General features: G+C 41.7%; 1 protein-coding gene across 1 annotated transcript; it reads right to left on the bottom strand.

The window, feature by feature from the left end:
* Nucleotides 1-117: 117 nt before the first annotated feature.
* Nucleotides 118-13,099, bottom strand: LOC122772626 (deoxynucleoside triphosphate triphosphohydrolase SAMHD1-like). Its single transcript, XM_044030813.1, has 16 exons — nt 12,809-13,099; nt 12,446-12,512; nt 10,905-10,977; nt 9,889-10,049; nt 8,971-9,086; nt 7,174-7,244; nt 5,615-5,800; nt 5,321-5,421; nt 5,120-5,228; nt 4,820-4,911; nt 4,612-4,727; nt 3,755-3,897; nt 2,023-2,118; nt 1,809-1,913; nt 330-437; nt 118-189 (listed from the first exon to the last, which is right to left on the bottom strand). Exons 1-16 carry the CDS (start codon nt 12,966-12,968, stop codon nt 118-120), a joined length of 1,776 nt encoding a protein of 591 aa, XP_043886748.1. The 5' UTR covers nt 12,969-13,099.
* Nucleotides 13,100-24,382: the final 11,283 nt, after the last annotated feature.

Below are 24,382 nucleotides of genomic sequence, written 5' to 3'. Positions count from 1 at the left end.
CTACAAACAACAGTGAAAAGAAGAAGGGTCATGGTACACAGGATTAATGAGCTCCTGTAATCCAGTGTTTTCTGCATAATGAGCAGAGTACAGAGTTACTCCTGCCAAACTGAGCAATCAGAGGAGAAGAGCCTGTGCAAGAGTGGGGAACAAGAGCCTGATGGTCACTCTGGCAGAGCTCCAAAGATCCTTTGTGGAGATGGGAGAATTTTTCAGAAGAGCAAACTAATTCCAATTGGCGTGTCTGGTCTCCTCCAGACACATCGCTTAGAGAGGAGGCCATCATGTTCAATTTTGGTCTCAGCACATCAGAATATCTTGTTTCTCACAGTAAGATCTTCAGGTACACACGGAATGTAGGCATGTGTCTGTACCCCTGCCATGAAGCCCAGAATGAAGAGCTGCAGAAGGGAACCTCTGGAGGTTTCTGCCACTGCCTTAAGATACAGGAATTTAGTGAACTCATTTTATTACTTCTGTATGAATCAGCTGTGATACAGTGCAAATCATTCATATTATTTCGTAAATTTAAATTCTTTCGACTGCTTTACCAGTGTTGGCCATTATGTTCATTAATCAACCTCTATTTCAGGGGAGTCTGTTTTTAAAATAGTTTATTCATATTTTATTCATATTTTAGACATTCTGATCTTACATTTATTTAGCTGAAAATCATTTTTTCTTGCCTTCTTTTTACCTTTTTTGTTTGCACTGTTGCTGGTAGTGGCTGCCCACTGAGATCAGTGCCTTGCCAACTATACAATGAATGGTCACATCTCAAGTTTTTTCTTTCATTCTGTCTCTGACAGGTTTACATATGACATTAGACATTCAATGGATAGGAAATGATAATGGAAAGCAATACCCTCATATTGCCTGCTGTTTGGCTGATTCTGCTCTATTTCTTCCTCGGATATATTCAGATTGATTTTGGGTAAAAATTATTTCTTGAAAAATTATTTTACATTGTAACCAAAGTCACACTATGTGCTATATTAAGACATAAGAGACAGTGATTCTGAAGTGTTTTCTGGGTGGACAGATGGGTAGAGAATTACTGCCACATAGAGAAGAAGTGGTAGAGATCATTAACTCCAAGTGTGGAAGGATAAAATGATGGGCTAGGAGGTGAGTGGGATCTCTGCACAAGCCGAGAAATGAACTGTTATGTTCAGGTTATAGTGAGGCTCCAGTACATAATACAACTCTATGTAAAGTCGTCTTATGACATGCAGATCCGTGCAGGGGTGTATTAAGAAGATTTAGTCCATAAATGTTGGAAAACCTTAAAAAATGTTGATTGGTGTTGGTCAAATCTGGAAATGATGATGTTCTCAAATGTCTTGTTTTGTCCACAAACCAAAAATTATTAACTCTAAATTTTCTTTGTTATCCAGAGCAAAGAAATGAAGAAAATACTAAGAAGCTTAAACAATCGGAAAGCTTGTTTCAATCATAAAAAAAAGCTTCAAACCAATTAATCGATTATCAAAATCGAATAATTCAGAAACATAAAGCAGGTATTATCTGAAATGAAAGGTAATAACTGCATTTTAAGGTCATGTAATATAGATCATAAAGTCCAGAGAAACAACATGTGTGCAGCTTTATATCCACATTTATAACTTCATATCTAGGGCTGCATGACTCAATTATAAATCAATTACTAAATTAAATTTTGGTTTCTGATCACATTGGAGAATGTCGACAGATTAATCGAGTATGATAATATAATCATTAGTTGCAGCCCTACATCCATTAAATGGTGGTGGTTGCTTGTGTACATAAGGATTTTAGCTCCATCCTACCTGATACTTGTCTATCTTGAAGGCTTTAGTTGGGTCTTCCTTGCAGTAGAAACGCACTTTGTCGATGGGGTTCTTTTCCTTCATTCCATAGTCCATACCAATGACCTAAAAGAAAGGGCATACAAAACTAAATCAACTTCAATTCTCATTAAGGTATTATTTTTGTTCAGAATATAAAGTAAGGGATTAAAAAGAAATGAAATGAAAAACCCACACTTATTTCAAAGTCCTCTGGGTTTAGATTGACACCCCGAGTGTTGTTCTGAGGGAAGGCCTCTGCCAGTTCTTTTTTCCAGGTGTTTTTCTTCTCCTGACAGAGGTGAAAGAAAGAAAAGTGTCATGTCAGTTCATCTTGGTATCGTTGGCTTCCATAATGTTGTAGGACTGCCTTCTCCTGGATTGTTCCTGCTCTCAAAACATGATTCCATCTGAGCAGTGAAACTTCAATTTTGAATATGTAAACTTCACATTTGAATATGTAAATGTCAAATTTGAATATGTTAACTTCACATTTCAATTTGGAATAACTTCAAATTTGAATATGTAAACTTCAAATTTGAATTTGGAATAACTTTTTGGAAATTTGGAAATCGATGAAATTTGGAACGTTACCAACTCCCAGTACCACGGTATTGCTGTGTCAGATCACGCTCCTGTACAATTAGATATTCATTTTCCAGATAACATCCGTCCACAGCGAACTTGGCAGCTTGACCCCTCTCTTTTGTTATGCAGCAATTTTAAAAAATGTGTTGCTGAGCAAATAGGTCATTCAATCAATGACCACCCAGACATTTCTCGCCGCACATTGTGGGAATCACATAAAGCCTATATTAGAGGTCAGATCATTTCCTATGTAGCACATAAAAATAAAGAACAAAATAAACATCTGCTGGAAAATGAACAGTCTATTGCGGACATCGATAGAAAATGCTCAATACATTCCACACCAGAACTACATAAAGAGCACACCTTTTTACAAATGGAATTCAATGATCTTTCTACCAATAATGTAGTAAGTCATTTGCTTAAAACTAAACAGAACAACTTGGCTTGGCTATAGAAACTCTGGCCATTGCAATCAGGGTTGATGAGAGGATTATGGGCATCACAAGAGGAAACTCAACCCATACGACTGCGCTCTACGCTGATGACTTGCTCCTCTTTATCACTAACCCAAGCCCCTTTGTGCCCCTTTCTGTCCTTCAAAGCCCTGGTAAGAGACCACAATATTCCAAAATCTCACTTAGATATCTTCAGGCTCGCAGTTTTGCCTCCAAACATTTCCCAAACTAGCCCAAGCCACCAAACAAAGATTCCACGTATGATTTGCTAAATCTCGATCTTTGGAACAGGGGTCTGATTTCCAAGGCATATAACATTATTCACAATATAGACTCTCCATCATACTCTAAAACCAGAGAAAGCTGGGAACGAGACCTGGGAATATCAATTCCTGATATTGTCTGGGCTAAGTGCGTCCTCAACATTCATACTTCCTCCATCTGTATAAGGCATGGGCTGATTCAATTTAAAGTATTCCACAGGTTGCATTATTCCAATGACAGGCTAGCCAAAATATACCTATCTGTTCTCCCCACCTGTCCTAAGTGTGGCAGCCCAGTGTCACTGGGCCACATGTTCTGGTCCTGTCCTTCCCTAGCTGATTTTTGGTCCTCCATTTTCAATTGTTTATCAGTTTTATGCAAAGCATCTCTCAAACCCAATCCCCTCACTGCTGTATTTGGAACCCTATCCCCAGAAATATATACCACTATTGCTCAAAAGAGAGCAGTAGCATTCTGCAGCTTCATAACCCGCAGGGTGATTCTAATGAATTGGAAATCTAACAAATGCCCGTCCTTCAGGAGGTGGATCCAGGAGATGTTATCTCTACTCCAGCCAGAAAAAATAAGGCACACACTGAAGGGGACACAGACACACACCTCGGTGACATCCTCCAGAGGTTCCTGCGGGTGAGTTCGGCCCAGACACTTGTAGAGGCGTCGACAGACAATGTTGCGAAGAATCTGCCTGGCCTCGGTCAGTTCTTTGGAGGACGAGTGGAGTATTTGTTCAAACACATGATCTATCGCACAAACACAAGTTTTATGGTTTGTTTTTCTTCCACAACAACAACAGCTGATGGTGAGGCACGTGACGTCACCACCTGACGTCAGAAGGCGGAAGATACTGTACACGCCAAAACTGGTTTACAAGGTAAAGACTTCCTTTTGTCTTAAAATCTAAAATCTAAGTTCAATCAGTAGACATAATGACAGAAATCAAGTGTTAAGGGAAGATTATTAAGGAATATTGGTTTACAGCAAGGGCTGAACTAGTTTGTGTAATCACATATTATATTTTGCATACAGAGCAGTTAATGGCAATGACAAATTAAGTGTCAAGTGTAACTGTAAATGTTTATCTTGATGCCCTGGTACAAACATGCTGTCATGCTCTGTGTCATGTGACAAACTCTAGGCAAAGGCGTAAAGACAAACTTTACGCCTTGTAGATATGTCAATATATCTCACCTGTTTATACCTTTGGTAAAAATGATTGATAGACATAATATTACTATACAGCTGATTTTAATGGAAAATCATTCATAAATTTCAACAACATCCCTGCTCTTATAGATTTATGTTCTTTTGTAAGTCCTCTAACTGATGTGTATACAACTTTGAAACAATAGTCCAATGTTGATATGAACCTCTTCTATAAATCTATCTATCTATCTATCTATCTATAAATCATTTCATTTTATTTTATGAGAAAGTATCCATCATGTTTCCCATACCTGTCAGTTTGGTGTAAGCCTCCATGTCGTCTATGGCACCGGAGAGAGTGAAGGTCTTCCCTCCTGAGCCTTCAATCTGAATGTATGGATCTGCTTTTAAAAAGGCCTCCGTGATCCTGGACGATGACCAAAACGACATCATCACTCTACAAGGATACAATATCAACAAAGTCTAGAAGCGGACGTGGCACAGGAAGCTGCTACTCACATGGTCTCTATGATGTTGCCGACCTTGTGCTGATAAGCTCTTCTGTGGAGACAGTTCCTGGTGTTGAACATGTCGTACAGATTACCCACCTCCTGTAAAGAAAGAAAGAAAGAGAGAAAGAGAAAGAGAGAGAGAGCACAGGTGACATTTCCACTGAATTGTTCATCCCATCTGACATTGGGTGAAAGCTGAGATAAAACCCTAGGCCTAGACAGATCGCAAGTCCATCGCGGGGCCACTGTCCATAGTAACACAAATAAAAAATGGAATAAAAGCTGATTAAAAGTCGAAAGCCCTCACCTTGTCTCGTGTACAGATGTTCTTCTGCCCTTCCACCTCGCACACTTGGGCAAACTTGAGGAAGCGGCGGTAGTCAAAGTTGTTTTGGATGCCCAGGTGGTGGCAGTCCCTGAGAGGAAGAGGAGAGAAAGAGTCAGGCCGTTAAACTGACAACACATCTTAGTGAGTATTAAACAAAACAACAAACCAACAAGAATTCACCTGGCAAAGTAGTCCCACTTGTCCACATCGATGCCCGTGTTTTTGTTGGACACAATTTCATAGAGAAAGGACTTGTCTTCTGGGCGGCCTCTGTATGGCCACTGGGGAGACAACAGACAACTGTAGAGTTAGAGATTAAGGATTTATTTGTTTGTTGGGATTTTTTGGTCCATATTCTCTCGGACTTGGTCATTTTACTAAAGCCATATCTTTTTGATATTATTACAAATAATGTTCATGCCCATCCATACCTGGCAATAAACCATAAAAAAAACAACCCTTAATGATGCTTACAGGTTTTTTCCCACTGGCAGAATTTGCAGCTTTCTCTTGATCTCCGTTAAGGTCCAGTGGTCCTGCGATCTGTTCCTTGATGAAGACCAGGTCCTCTGGCATCACCAGGCCATGCTGCTTCAACACCGGCATTAAGTAATTGTCTTCGACCAGGTAATCAAACATGGCTAATGAGGCAGTCTCGTGCTGAAACAGACACAGACTCGTCTATCAAGACTGGCACTTGGCGACTCTCATGACTCAAATAGAAACAGTTTATTATCGGAGTTAAAAATAGGAGAATGATATCTTATCAGTCACGTTTCCCAAACAGAAGGTCTGTGGTAAAAAGCTTACATAATAACTGTGTGCTAAGCAGCTTTTTGTGACTCTAATCGGCGACGCTTATCTCTCTGAACACTACACCTTCGACCTCAAAGATAAGTGATGTTAACGAGGTTATAGAAGAGTCCTGTGTTCCAATATTTATAAAAGCTGAAACAAGCTCCTATTCATGTTAAAGGGGACATATTATACAAAATCAACTTTTTAATAATTTAAATACTTATATTTGGGACTCTGGAGGCCCTACCAGTCGCCAAAGTGTGGAAAAAGAATACTCAGTCCTTTATTCATGGTCCCCCTTAGTGTAAGCATCGGCGATAAAACACGCAATGTTGAATTCCCTGCGCATTATGACGGCAGCATGCGCATTTCACCGCGAATGTTACCACCCCACCATAAGAAAAAAAGAATACTCCGCTGTCACATACAGCGACTGGTAGGGCCTCCAGAGTCTCAAATATAAGTATTAAAATGATTAAAAAGTTGATTTTGCATAATATGTCCCCTATAACCACTCAATGGTCTCGGCACCATGGGTGTGCACTAGAGCTGAAACAATGAATCTATTAATAAATGATTACTTAATTAATCGACAACTATTTTGATAATCGATTAATCGGTTCAAAGCTTTTTTCCATGAGTAAAACAACATTTCTGATTGTTTAAGCTTCTTAAATGTGAATATTTTCTTCATTTCTTTGCTCTGGATAACAAAGAAATCATTAAAAGTGAATCATTTTGGTTTGTGGAAAAAACAAGACATTTGAGAACATCGTCATTTCCAGGTTTGACGAACACCGCTCAACATTTTTTACGGTTTTCTGACATTTTATGGACCAAAAGATTAATCGATTAATCAAGAAAATAATCGACAGATTAATCGATTATGAAAATAATTGTTAGTTGCAGCTACTGTGCACACCGCAGTCAGCGCCAACTATATGTCATTAAATTAAAATGTGTCTAAAAATTATTCTGAATTGAATTGTAACTGAAGGGATTGGAATTGAATTAAATCCAGATATTCTAAAAGATCCACACAAGATTAGATCTGGTGACCCTGCCCTTCATTCAAATACAAAGAAGAAAAATAAGAAAACTATTGCGTCTGATAGTGTTCATGTGTGAGATGGAGGGATCACTCAGGACAGGATTTTCTGATGTGGTCATATGTGATCTTGTATCTCCTTGACCTGCTGGCTTTAGCCACAAAGTATAAACCTAAGTTATCTTACCTTCCACTTAATTCCTGGACGTGCCTTTGGGATGAAAATCCCATCAAACATATGGGAAAATGGTCCATGGCCTAAGAAGGAAATATACACATATACAGTTGAAACCAGAAGTTAACATACACTATATAAAAAGACACATATGTGAAAAGGGGGGTGGCAGCATCATGTTGTGGGGTTGTTTTGCTGCAGGAGGGTCTGGTGCACTTCACAAAATAGATGGAATCATGAGGAAAGAACATTATGTGGAAATACTGAAACAACATCTCAAGACATCAGCCAGGAAGTTGAAGCTTGGGCGCAAATGGGTACGGAGCCCCTAAAGGAACATCGAAAAAAAACAAAAACTAAACGTTTCGCACCAGAAAGTATCTCGTGCTCACGAGAAAGTATCTCGTGCTCACGAGAAAGTATCTCGTGCTCACGAGAAAGTATCTCGTGAGCACCAGAAAGTATCTCGTGCTCACGAGAAAGTATCTCGTGAGCACCAGAAAGTATCTCGTGCTCACGAGAAAGTATCTCGTGCTTACGAGAAAGTATCTCGTGCTCACGAGAAAGTATCTCGGGCGCACCAGAAAGTATCTCGTGCTAACGAGAAAGTATCTCGTGCACACAAGAAAGTATTGTATGCGCGCGTGATGTCCGCGAACGCAGTTTTAAGATAATTTTAGGCATGAAATTATTCATTTAGAATTCAAAAATGTGGTTTGTGTATTAAGATACAACGTATTTATAGTTTGGCAGCGACGGCATTGGAGGTGATCAGCCCCGCCTCAGCGGACGCTCACTGTGTACAGTGCGTGGGGCAGAGCAGCGTTACCTCGGCCTGTACTGATGAAATGATCCACTGACATCGCTGTCATTAGATGGTGATTGATAGATTTGTTGTTGACCCGTTATTTTGTTTTTAATGTAAACGTTTCAACCTGACAGTTTGAAAGTTTGTATATTATTAATGCTTTATTTATTTTGACTTTGAATGTCAGCTGAGCTGAGATTGGCACAGCACCCCCCCACACACACAATCCTCCTGTGGACATACATATACATACACTGCACTGCTGTAATATATGTATTTTCCACATGGTACTTGTTACATTTTCTATCTCTTCTGCCATTTTAGGAGGAAAAGTCAACAACAAGTCTTAGCCACAGTCCGTAACAATGCATCCATGTCCTTAACTTACATGGCTGAAAAAAAAAAATCACAACACCTCATTGGCCCAAGAGGCTCAGGTGTCCTTCACTGAACATACAACTTCAATATGAAAGCACAGAATAATAATACATGAGAACACATATTTCTATAAAAATATATTAATAAATTAAGTTAAATATTTAAAATGAGAAAATAATATATACGCATTTATTAAGAGTATTTATTATTATTTATTTATTGTTCATTTATCAACACTCTGTGATGAGGCTTAATCTAATGACAGCGATGTCAGCGGATCATTTCATCAGTACAGGCCGAGGTAACGCTGCACTGCCCCACGCACTGTACGCAGCGAGTGTACGCTGAGGCGAGGCTGATCACCTCCGATACCGTCGCTGCCAAACTATAAATACGTCACATCTTAATACACAAACCACATTTTTTGATTCTAAATGACTAATTTCACGCCTCAAATGATCTTAAAACTGCATTCGCGGACATCAGGCGCGCATAATGAGAAATAAAACGAACTTTTTTTATTTTAGCAAATGGCTGCAATGAAACAAAGAGTGAAAAATTTAAAGGGGTCTGAATACTTTCCGTACCCACTGTAAATCCAGTTAATACATCTGCTCACTCACCGAGGTCATGGCAGAGCCCAGCGATCTGCACACAAAGGATGTCTCTGCGAGAGATGAGGAGTTCTGGCTGCCTCTCATTAAGAGCTTGTACAAGTTGCCCTGCCAGGTAACCAACCCTGTCCTCACACACACACACATCAAAATCATTTTAAGTCTTCAAATCCAGGTTTGTTTTTTTCCCCGATGTGTTAGTGTGAGGTACTGATACATCAATGCTGACTGTGCTGTGTGATGTCTTTGCGTTTCCCGTCAGACGCCAACCTGTTTGCAGCAGTCTCGCTTTATGACAACAAATGTTGCAGTTGTCTGCGTTTTCTTTTTTTGACACAAAAACACATAAGACTTTGACTTTTTATCAGAGTTTTGAAGATCAGTTCTAACTTGAGTGGGGACGTTCACACTTAAAAACCTGTTGGGGTTCAAAATCCAAAGGCTGCAAGGGCTTCAGACGGTGTGCAGGAATGAGAAAGTTGTGAGTGTGGTTTGACCTGAATCTATGCACCTTTACTCAGCAGAAGAAAACGGTGAAGTTACGTTGATTTGTGGTGAGACTGGAGGACAAAATCACAGGCAATCACAACACTCAAGCATGTGTGTGTGTGTGTGTGCATATGGGGAGGAGGGTAGTACAATCCAAATAAATTTGACCTTATCAGAATCAGTAGTAGAAAGCTGTAAAGCTGAAAAATATTTAGGTTTTCTTTAAAGTTACACATTACCATTTAAGTCCATGATATCTAAGAGTATGTTCACTACGTTATCAAACTAGAACTGGAAACTGAAAAGATCGCATCCACGGATCGTATTCTATCACGTATTCTCTTCGTTGTTCAGGAGGTGCGTGCAACGGCAGCGCAGTGAGTCACTACCTCATATCAACAAACAAAGGCTGGGTCAGACTTCTAAGTGACTACACACCCAATGGAGTGTTCAAATCGGTTGTGTGATGCTCCGGGGAAAACAAAGTAGGTCCCTCCAAGCTGCTTGATGTTGCGCAGCCTCTGGAACTGAGGTGTGTCTATGATTTTGATGAGAAGAGGGTGCAACTCCACATGTCCATGAACTGGATCATTGAACACCTAAAAACAAGAGGAACACAAGCGGCTAATAAAAAACAACAAAACCTCACGTAACCATAACTGTAATGTTGGACATCCAAAACACACAGCAAATGTTTGCTTTATCATTTTAGAACAAACACGATATGGCTTTTGCAGCCTTGTGATAGTGATAGAAAATCACTATCACAAGGCTGCAAATCTTCCAATACAAATCACCGTCATCTCACATGGGTGTATTTTATTTAGTGAACATTCATGGCATCAAATACATGACAGGGATTATTGATCAGGCTCACTGGGTCAACAGGGGGCCATGGGGGCCCTGAAGCTCAAGCCTTGAGTTGTTATCCCGATATTGTCACTATGCCGTTTTTCATCCTGATATTTCAATGTCTTTATAGGCCACCCCTGATGCGTTGGCGGGGCCTCAGTCAATGAGGTTAATAATGAAGGTAATGTTATGTTATGTCTATGGGCTCCTCAATCATATTATTAGCCAGGTGTTGCCTGACAAAAAGCACAGAAATGCAGTGTTCCTAAAAAAAAAAAGTCATGGAGAGCGTCTGTTTTGTCACGGAGGAACTGAAGGACAGCCATTAAGATGTTAAAACACAGCTTTCCATGTGTGACAATGGACTAATTCACTTATTTATATAACTATAATGACAAATGTATTGTTATTTTTATATTTATAGATCGACTCCCTCCTTCAAAACAATGCTTGGTCGCTCCACCCTGAAAAGGCACGTCTGTGTACTGCTTTCAAGAAAAACGTGTTTTTAATGAGAGCAGAATCAAATAAAAGAAACTAAAGAGGAAGTGATTCTCTGTGATTTTGTTTTCTGTTATCTCTATTATGCGGCAGCTGGTTACCTTGGTTGGCTCCCTTGCTATCTGCCATAGTTTCCTGAGACTGCGCAGGATCTGCAGTTGGTCACCAAGGCACCTGCACAACACAGTAAAACAAACAGGATGAAGAGAAGAGTGAAAGAGCTGAAGAGAGAAAACAGTTGGTAGTTGCAATCGAGTCATCGTTTTGATTTTTTGTTTTTGCAAAAAAAAAAGCAAGTTCTCTGATTTCAGTTCCTTAAATACCAATATTCTGAGTTCTTTGGGTTTTTTTTATGGTAGTGTTGTGGCAAAAATTGTCATACGGTGTCTGATGAAGGAATAAAGATTGTTGATGCAATCGTTGATGTTGCGCAAATGGGCGCCAGCAGCAGCAGTGGAGGAAGCAACATTAGCCCTCAGACATGCGGACATTGTGGGGAATGTTCAGCGTGGAAGAGGGGACCTTGGGCTAACCACTAGTCGTCCAGCTTGGAGTAAGGCCAGTGCACCAGCGCGGAAGACAATTGTGGTGGAAAAAATACGCCATCAGGAGGAGGCTGCAAGGTGGGCCAAAGCGGTCTCCCTTGGCAAACAGGGGCAGTGGACACGCTGGGACAGTGTGGAAAAGAGGAAGCTCAGCTGGAGGGAAGTGTGGGCCATGGAAGCATGGAGGTTGAGCTTCTCCATCAGAGCTACTTATGACGTCCTGCCATCACCAACCAAACCAAACATGCCTATAGCGCTAGTTATCGCTTTAGCACGAGTTCAATTTCCGTAGTTACTTTGACGTTCCTTACGGTGCATGTGGAGACAACACCACGGTTTTACACCACGTGAGTTTTGTCATTGACAAAATGCAAAATATTTGCACACCGACGATTTCAGAGAAGCGGGAGGGGTTTCCAGTTCGGTCAGTTGTGCCTTCCAAAATCAGCAGTTGCCATTGTTCCTATTAGTTGGCAGCAGCTCTGCGTCACTGTGTTTTTCCCCTCTGGCACACCTGCAGGACGTCACACCAGGGGCGTGGTTAAATCCTTGATTCCACCTTTGCTTTCAAAAGTCGAGAATGCGCAAGTATAATAAGATAAGATAAGATAATTTAAGTTAGCTTTATTTATCTCACAGTGGAGAGAAAACGGCGTTACAGCAGCTCAACAATAGATAATGAACAAACAAACAATATACAAGTAAGTAATACAAGTAGGAAATTAGGAAATTATTTACACACACATATATATATATATATAAATATAAGTATAAATATACATATGTAATAAGGTGCAGTTTCTTTACTACTACTCTAATACTCTGATCCCTCCTCTTACAATATATTGCACTATATTTTAAAGATTTATTCTGGCGTCGATAATTCAGAACTGGATATGTTGCACATGGTACACAACACTAGGCTGACACGGACATTTATTTAAGTATTCATAGAGCCATGTATACACACAAAATGCAGAACGTATGACCGAGGCCTGACTAGAACCCAACGGCCACCCCATAGTCCCTATTCCCTGGGGCCCAAAGTCTCTTGAAACGCCCCTGCACAGCCTCACAGGTCAGTGGAAACAACTTACTTCACTCCAATCTTGTCCAGATCAGGTTCCTCCAGAGACCTCAGCCCGACTCCTGTGATTTTTTCTGCTGAATGGCAGAACGAAGGGCAGTTTGAACGTTAGCTCAAAGTCAAAACACAGCACGATGATTGATATTTGTAAAGTATTCTTTGTTATCCAAATGTATTTATTGATTAAAAAATAGTTATAGTAATAATAATAAATATAATTGCACATTTCATATTTTTATCTGAAATTTGCTTTCTCACAAAGCAATATTGAGGTTATTTGTATCCCTAAAGCAAAAATGTCACAGGGCCCCCGGGAAATGTCTTCCTCTAAAGGGGGACCCAACAGAAAAAGTTTGGGAACCACTTAACTAACCTCTGAATGTGTCTTCCCACTTTTCAAGACCTTCTCTTCGTAGGTACTGACACGTTTCCTCAACTCCCCACTGCGTGTGGTCCAGCTCGGACACCTGTGCTCTCTTCTCCGGCGTTACACAGCAGACACCGGGGATGGAGCATCGCTTTCGAGTTGCCATGACGAGCAGCCGGTTATTCGTGTCGCCACGAGCGCGGTAGAAGCCGGCAGTGTTGTCCACCACGCTCCCTGTGTCACAGCTTATCACACTAAGCCGGGAGCTGACACGCAGACACCATTTCCTGTTTTACATTTCAAAATAAAAGCATAGACCGAGACCTTTGATGGCTCAACAAAACCAGGTCTGTTGCAGTGTTGTTTTTGGCAGCTATTCTAGATTTAGTCTTAGTTTTAGTCTTTTGGACTAAAACGCTTATTAGTTTTAGTCACGTTTTAATCATTTCTATATGTGATAGTTTTAGTCTAGTTTTAGTTAAAAAAAAAAAAAGAAGTATAGTCTTTTAACAAATCCATTTAGGTCAATAAGAATTGGAGATACTGTTGGGCAGAAACCTTTAATCTCCATATTTCCACTTTTCAACAGTTATTTTCATGAATTGATGCCGACTTCATCATACAACAGTGTCACACATAAGTTTGACATGAAATTTCCTCCGCCGGTGGTGCGCTGCGATGCAATCTAGATCCAATAGATACGTCCATTCTCGTCTCGTCAACGAAAACTCACACACATCTCCATGTTTCCGTCGTCAAACATGAGATGTTCATCTCGTCACCGTCTCGTTATCGTCATGAAAAAGGGGCGTCAACAAAATAATTTCGTCATCGTCAACGAAAACAACACTGGTCTGTTGAAGTTAAGTTGAACTGAAAGATAAAACTCACACTGCAGGACTGAAGGATCTGAAGGACCAGAGAACATACGAGAGCTACTGAATTTATTCTTATTCTACTTTATTTCATAATCAAACTCGCAATTCCTCTTTTTTAATGTTTAACACTTGACGTGCATGTGCTCAACTTACGTCATCCTGCGAAGGGCGGGGCTAGATTTACTTGGGCAGAGTGGTGATGGTGAAGTGATGTCACGTGATTAATAATGGCCTCAGCGAGTTATAGTTACAGTTACAGTTTGTAGTATTTATGTGGCTATATTAACAATAATTGAGTGTACTATCCATACAAATGACACCAGTGTTGTATAATCATAAATCTAATGTAGGAGCAATTTCTTTGTGACGCCGCTACAATACCAATTTATGCCAGCAGGTGGTGGGTGTGTTCTTTTTCTTGTTATAAAGGTGGGAACCTTGTGTCACTGGGCAGGTGTTGCCGGACGGAAGAGCGCACAGTTTTTCAACCGCTTAAAGATATGCTTTTGGCACGGTGGTCTCCGTCACCGATTGTTGCTGTTTGTTGGACTTAATTTTGCTCCGTAAAAAGTGAGAAATAAAAGGTCACATATTAAGCAAATCAAGCGTGTGGACTGGACTTCATTGGACTTGCCAGTAAGTGTATCCAGCGTGTTATTAAGTTTAGCCTGTCCGGCAGCCCCTCAGTGGTTTTAAGCTGGGGCTTAGCCACTACACAAAGTTGAAAAACTGCTGAGGTCAGCGGGAAGAGCTTCACTGTCAGGCGGCGTTGGATGTCGCGGACGACGCTACAGTTTCCAGCTGATGGGATCCTGGAAAGCCGACATCAAGGTACCTGAGAGAGCCCACCTATCGCATGCGATTGCCGGGAGAGAGGACACCGGACACGAGTCATAGGACACACTATGTGGTATAGGATTTGCCTGGATCTCATCAGTCAATGTGGATCGCCAGCTAATCCGGAACACCGGGTCACGCCAGCGTGAGGACACCGGGAGCCAATCTTCAAACGCTGGCGGCAAAGGAGTCATTCACCGGGATCATCAAGGCGCCCAACGTGAGTAGTAGCGCTACTAATTTATGAATGGCCATTCAATGTTGCGCGTGTGGTTAAATCAATATGGATGTTTGTGAAACTGTGAATAATCCCGTAGAGGCTGTTGCCCAATCAGCCGAAATGAACATTAATATTGACATTAATGCGCAAAAGGACAAGCCAAAACGTGTTGTAACTCTGACTGCTAAAGCCTTTGCTGAAAGGTTTGATAAGTTGCAAGCTACTAGGAAAGCTAAGCTAAATAAAGCAGGTGGCTTAAGAGAAAAAAATTAAAGGGTTTATGCAAAGCAATGACAATGTAAAGGTTCAGCGTGCTCTTGATGATTTGGTCAAATTGTGTGATGAAGCCAAAGGTGTTCATGGGTCTTTGATTGATATTTTGCCTGAGGATGAAAAAGAAAAGCACAACATATGGTTCAAAGCAAAAATGATACCCAATGATGAATTTATTCCTGATGTGAAAAAATGGGTCTCAGTTGCTGAACAGACATTAAATGATAACGATGATGATGTGAATCCAGAGGACAGTGTTTTAAAATGTACCAAGCAAGCATTCAAGCAGAAAAGGCTCACACAGTGTAAACTCAAGCTCTACTTCTGCGGCAAGAATTAAAGCGGAGGTCGAAAGAGCAGAGTTGCTTGCTCATGCTGCAGCTTTACAGAAAATGCATGCTTTGGAGGAACAAGAGCAACAGCTTAAAAGGAAAAAGCAACAGCTGGAAGCAAAGCTAGCTGCATCTACTGCTAAATTAGCAGTGCTACAGGCTTCTGAGTCTCGAAGTGGTTCTAAAGCAGCATCAAATGCAATGAATTCCTATCTGGACAAGCACAAAAAGGCAACAGCTTCTAAAAGGCTCAACCCAATGGCAAAGGCGTACAAACCAGCAACTCAGAGCAAACAGGAGGCAAAGGATTGGTCACTGCCAGCACATGATCTTCCACCAACTGCTACGATATCAGAGGAGGCTAGGCAACAATGCACAGTGCGACTGGATGTATCCTCACAGCCTATGGAACCTACACTTTTAAGCGCTCAGTCAACGGATGAGAGGCAATTTGGAAACATCTGTGCCATAATGGAAAGGCAGAATGAAATAACAGCAGCTCTTGTACATCAGCAACGCTTAATGTAACTGCCAGCATGTGACATTCCAATATTTGATGGGGATCCTCTTCAGTACATTTCCTTCAAGCGAACCTTTGAGCAAGGAGTGGAGGAGAAGGTCAGCAGAGGGGATTGCTTGTACTATCTCGAGCAGTTCACCAGAGGGCAGCCAAGGAAACTGGTTCAGAGCTGCCAGCATATGGCTCCAGAGTATGGCTTCGCTCAAGCAAAATGGCTGCTTCAAGAACACTTTGGCAATGAGTACAAGATCGCTACTGCATATGTTGAAAGGGTTTTGGCTTGGCCTGCAATAAAAGCCGAAGATGTGAATGCATTGCAAAGTTACTCTCTCTTTCTGCGTTCATGTTGTAATGTCATGGAGAAACTGCAGTACACGGGGGAGTTAGAGAGTCCAACTACCATGAGAGCGGTCATGTACAAGCTACCATTTAAGGTGAGAGAACGATGGAGGACTGTGGCACACGTAATATTAGAAGCATCTGACCATAGAGCTGTTTTCAGGGATCTGGTTGCATTCATTTAAAAACATGTCAGAATAATATCTGACCCTCCATTTGGTGACATTCGGGATGTTCCTTCTGGATTATCTATTTCCAAGGTCAACCCCAGGATGAGGTCACAGCCAGTGAGTAAGTTGAGAGGAAACAGCTTCGCCACCACCATTGCACCAGCACAATCAGAGGAGAACTCCAGAAGGTTAAAGGTGGATTCACCAGTGCATGGCTCTGTGCAGAAGTTAACTTGTGTGTATTGTTCTGGAAGCCACTTATTGGAAGCATGTCAGCAGTTTGAAAAGAAGAAACACAGAGACAAAATAAGCTTCCTAAAGGAAAAGGAGCTTTGTTTCGGCTGTTTATGTGCTGGGCACATGAGTCGAAACTGCGCTTGATTTGCAGGGTTTGTAGTCGAGGCCACCCCAGTGTGCTTCATGTTGAACAAAATGACAAAGATAAGATACACACAAAGTACTCCAAGGAGCCTGTGGCATGTAACATCACAGCATCTCATAAAACGTGTGGTCATACAGGGGCCGGAGACGATCGCTGTCTTCTTTCCATCCTCCCAGTCCAAGTTAAATCCATCAAAGGAGACTGTATCATCAACACTTATGCATTTATGGATCCTGGCAGTACCGCCACCTTTTGTTCAGAACAGCTTATGCAGAGGCTCAATCTTGCTGGTAGGCGAACTAACTTTCTCCTACAAACTATGGGACAGGAAAGGGTGGTCCCTGCCTATTCATTATCTGGCTTAGAAATATCTGGTTTGGAGAATAACCTTTTCTACAACCTTCCTGAAATCCTCACCCAAAAGAAAATGCCTGTAAGCACAGATAACATTGTGACTGAAGAAGATCTGGCAAAGCGGTCCTACTTGTCAAAGATAAAAATTCCCAGCATAAAGGCAAACGTGGATCTGTTGATTGGAAGCAATGCTCCCAAGCTATTGGAGCCTTGGGAGATCATAAATAGCCAAGGGGAAGGCCCATATGCTTTAAGAACAGCATTGGGATGGGTAATTAATGGCCCTTTACATGGAAATGGAAGCAGCTTGGAGGATGAGGTCCCTTCAGTGATTGTGAACAGGATTTCTGTGAGCAGGTTGGAAGCTATGCTAAAGGTGCAGTACAACCATGACTTTAACGAGAGAGCTACAGAGGAAAAGGGGCTCTTGAGGGAGGACAGGAGGTTCATGGAGATTGCTGAAAGCTCTGCTACACTCATTACAGCTTGAAGTTGCCCTTTAAGAAGGAGGATGTGTCTCTGCCCAACAACTTCTCTTCGGTGAAACAAAGGTTGCAAGGTCTGAAAAGGAAGTTCCTTAACAATGAGCAGTTTTATGAGGAATATAAAACTTACCTCAATGGGATGATCAGTAAGGGCTATGCAGAACAAGTACCTGCGCAGCAGCTTGATGGGGACATTGGAAAGGTTTGGTATATTCCTCACCACGGTGTATATCATCCAAGGAAGAGGACACTGCGGGTGGTGTTTGACTGTGGTGCAGCATGCAAGGGAACGTCACTTAACCAACAGCTCTTGCAAGATCCAAACCTCACCAGTACATTGCTGGGGGTCCTCATTAGGTTCAGACAGGAACTGGTGGCAGTAATGGGTGACATCCAAGCAATGTTCCATCAGGTCAAAGTAGCAGAGGAGGACAGAGATTTCCTGCGCTTTTTGTGGTGGCCAGAGGGAGATTTGACCAAGGAGGTGGCTGAATTTTGCATGACTGTCCATCTGTTTGGGGCAGTGTCCTCTCCCAGTTTTGCCAGCTTCGCTTTGAGGACAACAGCAGATGACAACTAGTATGCCTTGCAGTTCTTGCGGCATGTGTCGTTGGGTGCAGGACTTTTGCTGGTAAAGGATTAAAGGATCGAGTGCTATTTTGGTGGAATCACCCATTAAAAGAGAATAACTCATAAACCCCTCCCACTCCCTGATGCCCCCTTCCGAACACCTGCGTTAAAAAATCTGAAAATGTGGATTGAACCTTTAAAAGTATTTAGACAGAGTGGTATTTTGGTGGAATCACCCTTTAAAACACCAAGTTTCAAAGGAGAGAGGGAGAGCGAGATATTCACAAGCCCATTCATGTGTATGTGGGATTTTTATGCAGTTTTTTGCGATTTTTGTCGCCATGGTTACTCGAAATGCTTAGAAAAGTCATAGCACACCATTTCCGATCAAGCCGCACGTTTTGTTATAACATGTGTGGGGGTTTTCTCAAAACTGTGGGAGGAGTTGCATGTCAAATTTTAGGGTGGAAGAATAGCAATTCAACAGAGAGAACCCACACACCTGTCCCTAACTCTCCAAAACCTCTGAGAACAGAGAAAACAGCATGTTTTAAAGTTGTCATATTTCAAGAACGGTTGATGATAGAGATAACATTTTTGGTTTGTGAGCATCAGGAGGCTTTCAGCAGCTCTCATCTCAAAATTTGTGAACGGGCATAAATTGACAGAGAAATCACAGTTTTAAAATCACCCTCGTCTTGATTTTTCCAAAACTCCAAAGCAGACATTTTAACATTGAGGTGGATGGAGACTGTGACCAGAACTCTCTGCGCTTTGAGGTGATTTTAAGAAAAACTACAAGTCATATGAACATGAAAACACACACAGGGTTAGACGACAACCATGGCAACATTTTGATGTAAAAGTTGTCTGTGTAGGTTGTAAATTGTGGGCAGGAGAAGAGTTTGTTTAGAGATTTTTCTGATTATTTTACTGGATCTCGCTAGAGTGCCACTCTAGCTCCCGCCTACACACGCAACACACACTCACTAAAGTACAAAACGTAAACTGCGATTGTTTAAAAACTGTAACATGTATCAAAACTTTGACTTAGGTCAGAAAAGTCCCAAGTCTTGTGACCCGTTTAAAGTAACAATCATGTTTCTGCGTTAAAGTATGACGACACTGTGATGCTCCAAAGTGGGCTTGTTTTTTTACGGTTTCCCATCCACTTCAATGTTTTTTGCGATTTTTGTCGCTATGGTTACTCGAAAGTCTTAGAAAAGTCATAGCACGCGATATCCGGTCAAGCCGCTCGTTTTGATATAACTTGTGTTATATCTGCAGGAGGAGTAGCGCGCCGAAAAACGGGAGGAAGAGGAAAAAGAAGCAGAATAAATGAGCAGGATTACAAGAGATGCTTGCAGCGCAATGCATTCTAGTGAGAACTCTATGGAGTTCTGACTAGTATGCCTTGCGGCTGCAGGCACTAATAAACACCAGGAGGATTACAAGAGATGCTTGCAGCGCAATGCATTCTAGTCAGAACTCTAGGGAGTTCTGACTAGTATGCCTTGCGGCTGCAGGCACTAATAGACGCGCAGGATTACAAGAGATGCTTGCAGCGCAATGCATTCTAGTGACGCATAGCAGCTGCAGGCACTAATAAACGCAAGGAGAATATCAAGAGATGCTTGCAGCGCAATGCATTCTAGTGATAACTCTAGGGAGTTCTGACTAGTATGCCTTGTGGCTGCAGGCACTAATCCGCTTGACTTTCCAGCTGCAGTGGTCAAACAGTCAAGGAGAACTTTTATGTCGATGATTGTCTGAAGAGCATGGGCACAGAAGAGGAAGCCACACGCATGGTTAATGATCTGACTTCTCTCTGCCAGCAGGGAGGTTTCACTCCAACCAAATGGATTAGCAATAATCGCACCATGCTGCAAACTCTTCCTGAGGAGCACAGAGCTAAGGATCGGAATGAACTCAATCTGGATAGAGACCAACTGCCTGTGGAAAGAGCTCTTGGGCTGCAGTGGTGTGCTGAGACTGACTCATTTAATTTCAAGATGGAGGTCCAGCAAAAGACTTGCACTAGAAGAGGAATGTTGTCTGTCTCTAGCTCGGTGTATTAACCCAATGGGGTTTCTTGCACCAGTTGTGTTGCCTGCTAAAAGCATGCCACAGGAGCTGTGCAGAAGAAATTTTGGATGGGACAAGACCATACCCCAGGACATTTTGCATCATATGACAAAGTGGATGGAGGACCTGGATATGCTCTCTGAGTTTGAGGTCGGAAGGTGTGTTAAACCTAAGGACTTTGGACACCCCATACATGCTCAGCTACATCATTTTTCGGACGCTAGTGAAACAGGATATGGAGCTGTCACTTATCTCAGAATGCAGAATGATAAAAATTACATCCATGTTGCATTTCTGATTGGTAAGGCAAGGGTTACACCTTTAAAGACAGTTACCATTCCACGCTTAGAGCTGACGGCTGCTGTCCTGGCTGTTCATGTTGACCTCATGCTGAAGGCAGAGCTGAGGCTTCAGCTGCAGGAGTCAGTCTTCTGGATGGATAGCACGTCTGTGCTGAAGTACATCATGAATGAAGACAAGCGTTTCCATACGTTCGTAGCCAACAGGATCTCAACTATCAGAGAGGCCACTAAAACTTCACAATGGAGATATGTGAGCTCTAAAGAAAATCCTGCGGATATTGCATCCAAAGGAGTGAGAGTTGGAAATTTCATACAGGAGAACAGGTGGATTCAGGGTCCAAAGTTTCTGTGTGAACCAGAAAGTAACTGGACAGCAAATCTGGTAGAGATTGCTATATCAGCGAATGACACAGAGGTCAAGAAGGAAGCCACGGTGAATGTCATCCATGTGGAAGGTTCACCTGAAGCCACTGGTCGGCTAATAGCCTACTTTTCAAGCTGGATGAAGCTTAAAGTATCTGTTGCCTGGTTTCTTAGGCTGAAAGGCATTCTGCTGGAAAAATGTCACAGGAGGAAGGAGATAGAGGCTTCCAATACCAGCAAATTAAGATCAGACACGCCTAAGAGACAAGCTTTGACAGTTCAGGAACTTTTGGAGGCCGAACTTGCTATCATTCAGTATTGTTAGCAACAAAGATTTGGAGAAGAAATTGCTACATTGCCATCTGGGAAGGCTACTGTGAGCAGAAGCAGCGTTCTTTACAGGTTGGATCCATATTTGGATAATGGGCTTCTGAGAGTTGGAGGGTGCTTAACTAAGGGCTCGCTGCCAGAGGAAGCTAAACAACCACTTCCACTCTCAACATGTCACCACTCTTATCCTGAAGCACATTCGCATACGGTTTGGCCATAGTGGACGCAATCACACTCTGTCCACACTGAGAAGAAGGTACTGGGTCACAAGTGCCAACTCAGCTGTCAGAAAGGTCATTGCAGAATGTGGGCAGGAGGTATAGTGGAAGAATGATGGAGCAAAAAATGGCAGATTTGCCAAAGCAAAGGATTCTTCCTGATTATCCGCCATTTACCAATGTTGGCATTGACTATTTCGGACCAATTATTGTAAGCAAAGGACAAGGTACAGTCAAGCGCTATGGCTTGGTTTTCACCTGTCTAACCACCAGAGCGGTCCATTTGGAAGTGGCTAACTCTCTGGATACAGATTCATGCATCAATGCTCTACTTGCAGAAGAGGTCAAGTTGCTCATATTCAATCTGACAATGCAACTAACTTCATAGGAGCAGAGAGAGAGCTAAGAGAGGCGCTTGCGTCACTGAATCATGAGCAGATTCAAGGAGCTTTGAGGAAGGATGGAATTAACTGGAGTTTCAATCCCCCAGCAGGTTCACATCATGGTGGAGTCTGGGAGCGTGTAATCCACATGGTGAGAAGGATTCTGAGTTCAGTGCTTCAACAGCAAAGACTGGATGATGATGGACTTCGAACAGTTATATGTGAAGCTGAAGCCATCTTAAATGATCGTCCTATCACCAAGCTCTCCGATGATCCAAGCGATCTGGAACCGCTCACCCCCAACCATATTCTGCTCATGAAAGGAAGACCATCTTTACCACCTGGATTGTTTGAGCCACATGATCTGTATGTAAAGCAAATATGGAGACAGGTCCAGTATATATCTGACCTTTTCTGGAAACGCTGGATACGGGAATATCTACCTCTACTGCAGGAGAGGCAAAAGTGGAATCAGGAAAGGAGGAATCTTAAGCCTGGAGATATTGTGGTCATAATGGATGCTACTGCCCCAAGAGGCTCCTGGCCACTAGGAAGAGTCTTGGAGGCTTTTCAGGATAAAAAAGGCCTGGTGCGTTCGGTACGTTTACAGACAAAATCAAGTGTCATTGAACGTCCTGTGACAAAACGTTGCTTGCTTTGTGAGGGTACAGAATAGAAGGTCAAAGGTTCACATAAATATGATACATGAAAGAATTTTGTGTTGTAAAATGTGTTCATTGTATCATTTTGATTATGGCTCCCTGGTTTTATTTGAAAGAATTGTATGTCTGGTATCCATTACAATTTAGGGGCCAGTATGTAGGAGCCATTTCTCCGTGAAGCCGCTGCAATACCAATTTATGCCGACAGGTGGTGGGTGTGTTCTTTTTCTTGTTATAAAGGTGGGAACTTTGTGTCACTGGGCAGGTGTTGCCGGACGGAAGAGCGCACAGTTTTTCAACCGCTTAAAGATATGCTTTTGGCACAGTGGTCTCCGTCACCATTTTACTGCTGTTTGTTGGACTTAATCTTGCTCCGTAAAAAGTGAGAAATAAAAGGTTTCATATTAAGCAAATCAAGCGTGTGGACTGGACTTCATTGGACTTGCCAGTAAGTGTATCCAGCGTGTTATTAAGTTTAGCCTGTCCGGCAGCCCCTCAGTGGCTTTAAGCTGGGTCTTAGCCACTACAGTAATGTAATGTAATGTAATCACCATATTATAATTATTCTATTATGTTCATAGCCTTAGAATAAGCCTTTTATAATAATATAGTGACAGAGGCGGAAGTTGAGAGAGAGATGGCGCTGATGGGAATTAAATATGGGAATATTTAGAGCATGGACTCCATGGAGGATCATATTTATTGTGTTGCTGAAGAAACAAACACCAGCACCTGAATCTACATCTGCAAAGAAATGTCCACACAATGCCAAAAAAATGTGTGTTGCCTTTAACAAGTGGAATCACTGATGAGGGACAAACATTTAGTTGCATGTTTTCTGCTGAACAGGTAATTTAGGTAATTCAGGTAATTTTTCTCATATATTGCTTGTTACACATACTTGTGTAAATGTTATGTGTAGCTTGGTGGCTGTAACTGGAACACATAGCAGTGTTTGTGGTTGTATTTATATTCCATTTTGACACAATAACATTACTGCTTTTGCAAGTGGGTCTTTGTTTATATGAGGGAGCAGACCCGGAGGATGAAGAGGGTTTGTTTTCTCTCTGTGCTAATGTGAGTGAGAACATCCTCCCTCATCTGAACATGACACACGACTGAGGCTGCAGCTCAGAGTTTTTAAATATTCTGACTGTTTCCTACGGCTGTGAGAGAGTTCACTGTCAAAGAGACAACAGTGCTCTGTAGTTTGTTTGTAAGTTACTGTAGTTTGTTTATTTAGTTTAGTTTATTTTTGCCTTTGTTGCTCCTAATGTGTCACAGACTGGAAACAGTCTGATCAGCATCAGAATACAAAAGTGCAAATGAATACTGGGTCACTGTCCAGTGGCTGATCCTTTCAGCTCAATACTCCCTTCTGGAAAGGGTAACCAGAACAAGTATGGCGGGTACAACTCGACTGTCTTTCTGAAGGTTTATTCCACATACACAGTTAAACAGCAGTTAGGCAGCAGTCAGTTAGTAGTTAGACAGCAGTCCGTTAGCTACTAACTAGAGTTAGTTAGTTAGTTTAGACAGTTAGTAGTTAGAAGTTAGTCAGCAGTTTGTTAGCTACTAACTACAGTTAGTTAGGTTGTAAAACCGACAAGTCGTACAGGTTCTGATGATAGATAGATTTACAAAGGCACATAGGAAGGTTAATATATCACAAAACATGGCTTTGACAATGCACCTTAAAGGCACTTTATAGGCAACGGTGCTTTGATACCAATTACAACAATGAACAGATAAATAGAATGAAAGATAAATAGCTATGCCTGCTAGAAAGTTCTACAGTCACTAATGTAACTTCTAAAAAACAACAACAGGATAATTAATGTGTTACATTTTTATCAATAACAGTCAAACACAGGCTA

This window comes from Solea senegalensis, linkage group LG7, assembly GCF_019176455.1.
Source record: "Solea senegalensis isolate Sse05_10M linkage group LG7, IFAPA_SoseM_1, whole genome shotgun sequence".
In the NCBI taxonomy this organism is placed as follows: Eukaryota; Metazoa; Chordata; class Actinopteri; order Pleuronectiformes; family Soleidae; genus Solea; species Solea senegalensis.
Note: the sequence above shows the minus strand (reverse complement) of the source record. Positions and strands in the feature narration are given on the sequence as shown.

Excerpts from the sequence above, each read along its gene's own strand:
- LOC122772626 (XM_044030813.1), bottom strand. The coding sequence starts at position 12,968 with ATGGCAACTCGAAAGCGATGCTCCATCCCCGGTGTCTGCTGTGTAACG. Across the intron at positions 3,898-4,611 it reads GGCTTACACCAAACTGACAG|ATCATGTGTTTGAACAAATA; the intron begins GTATGGGAAACA and ends TTTGTGCGATAG. Across the intron at positions 1,914-2,022 it reads CAGAGGACTTTGAAATAAGT|GTCATTGGTATGGACTATGG; the intron begins GTGGGTTTTTCA and ends CCTTTCTTTTAG.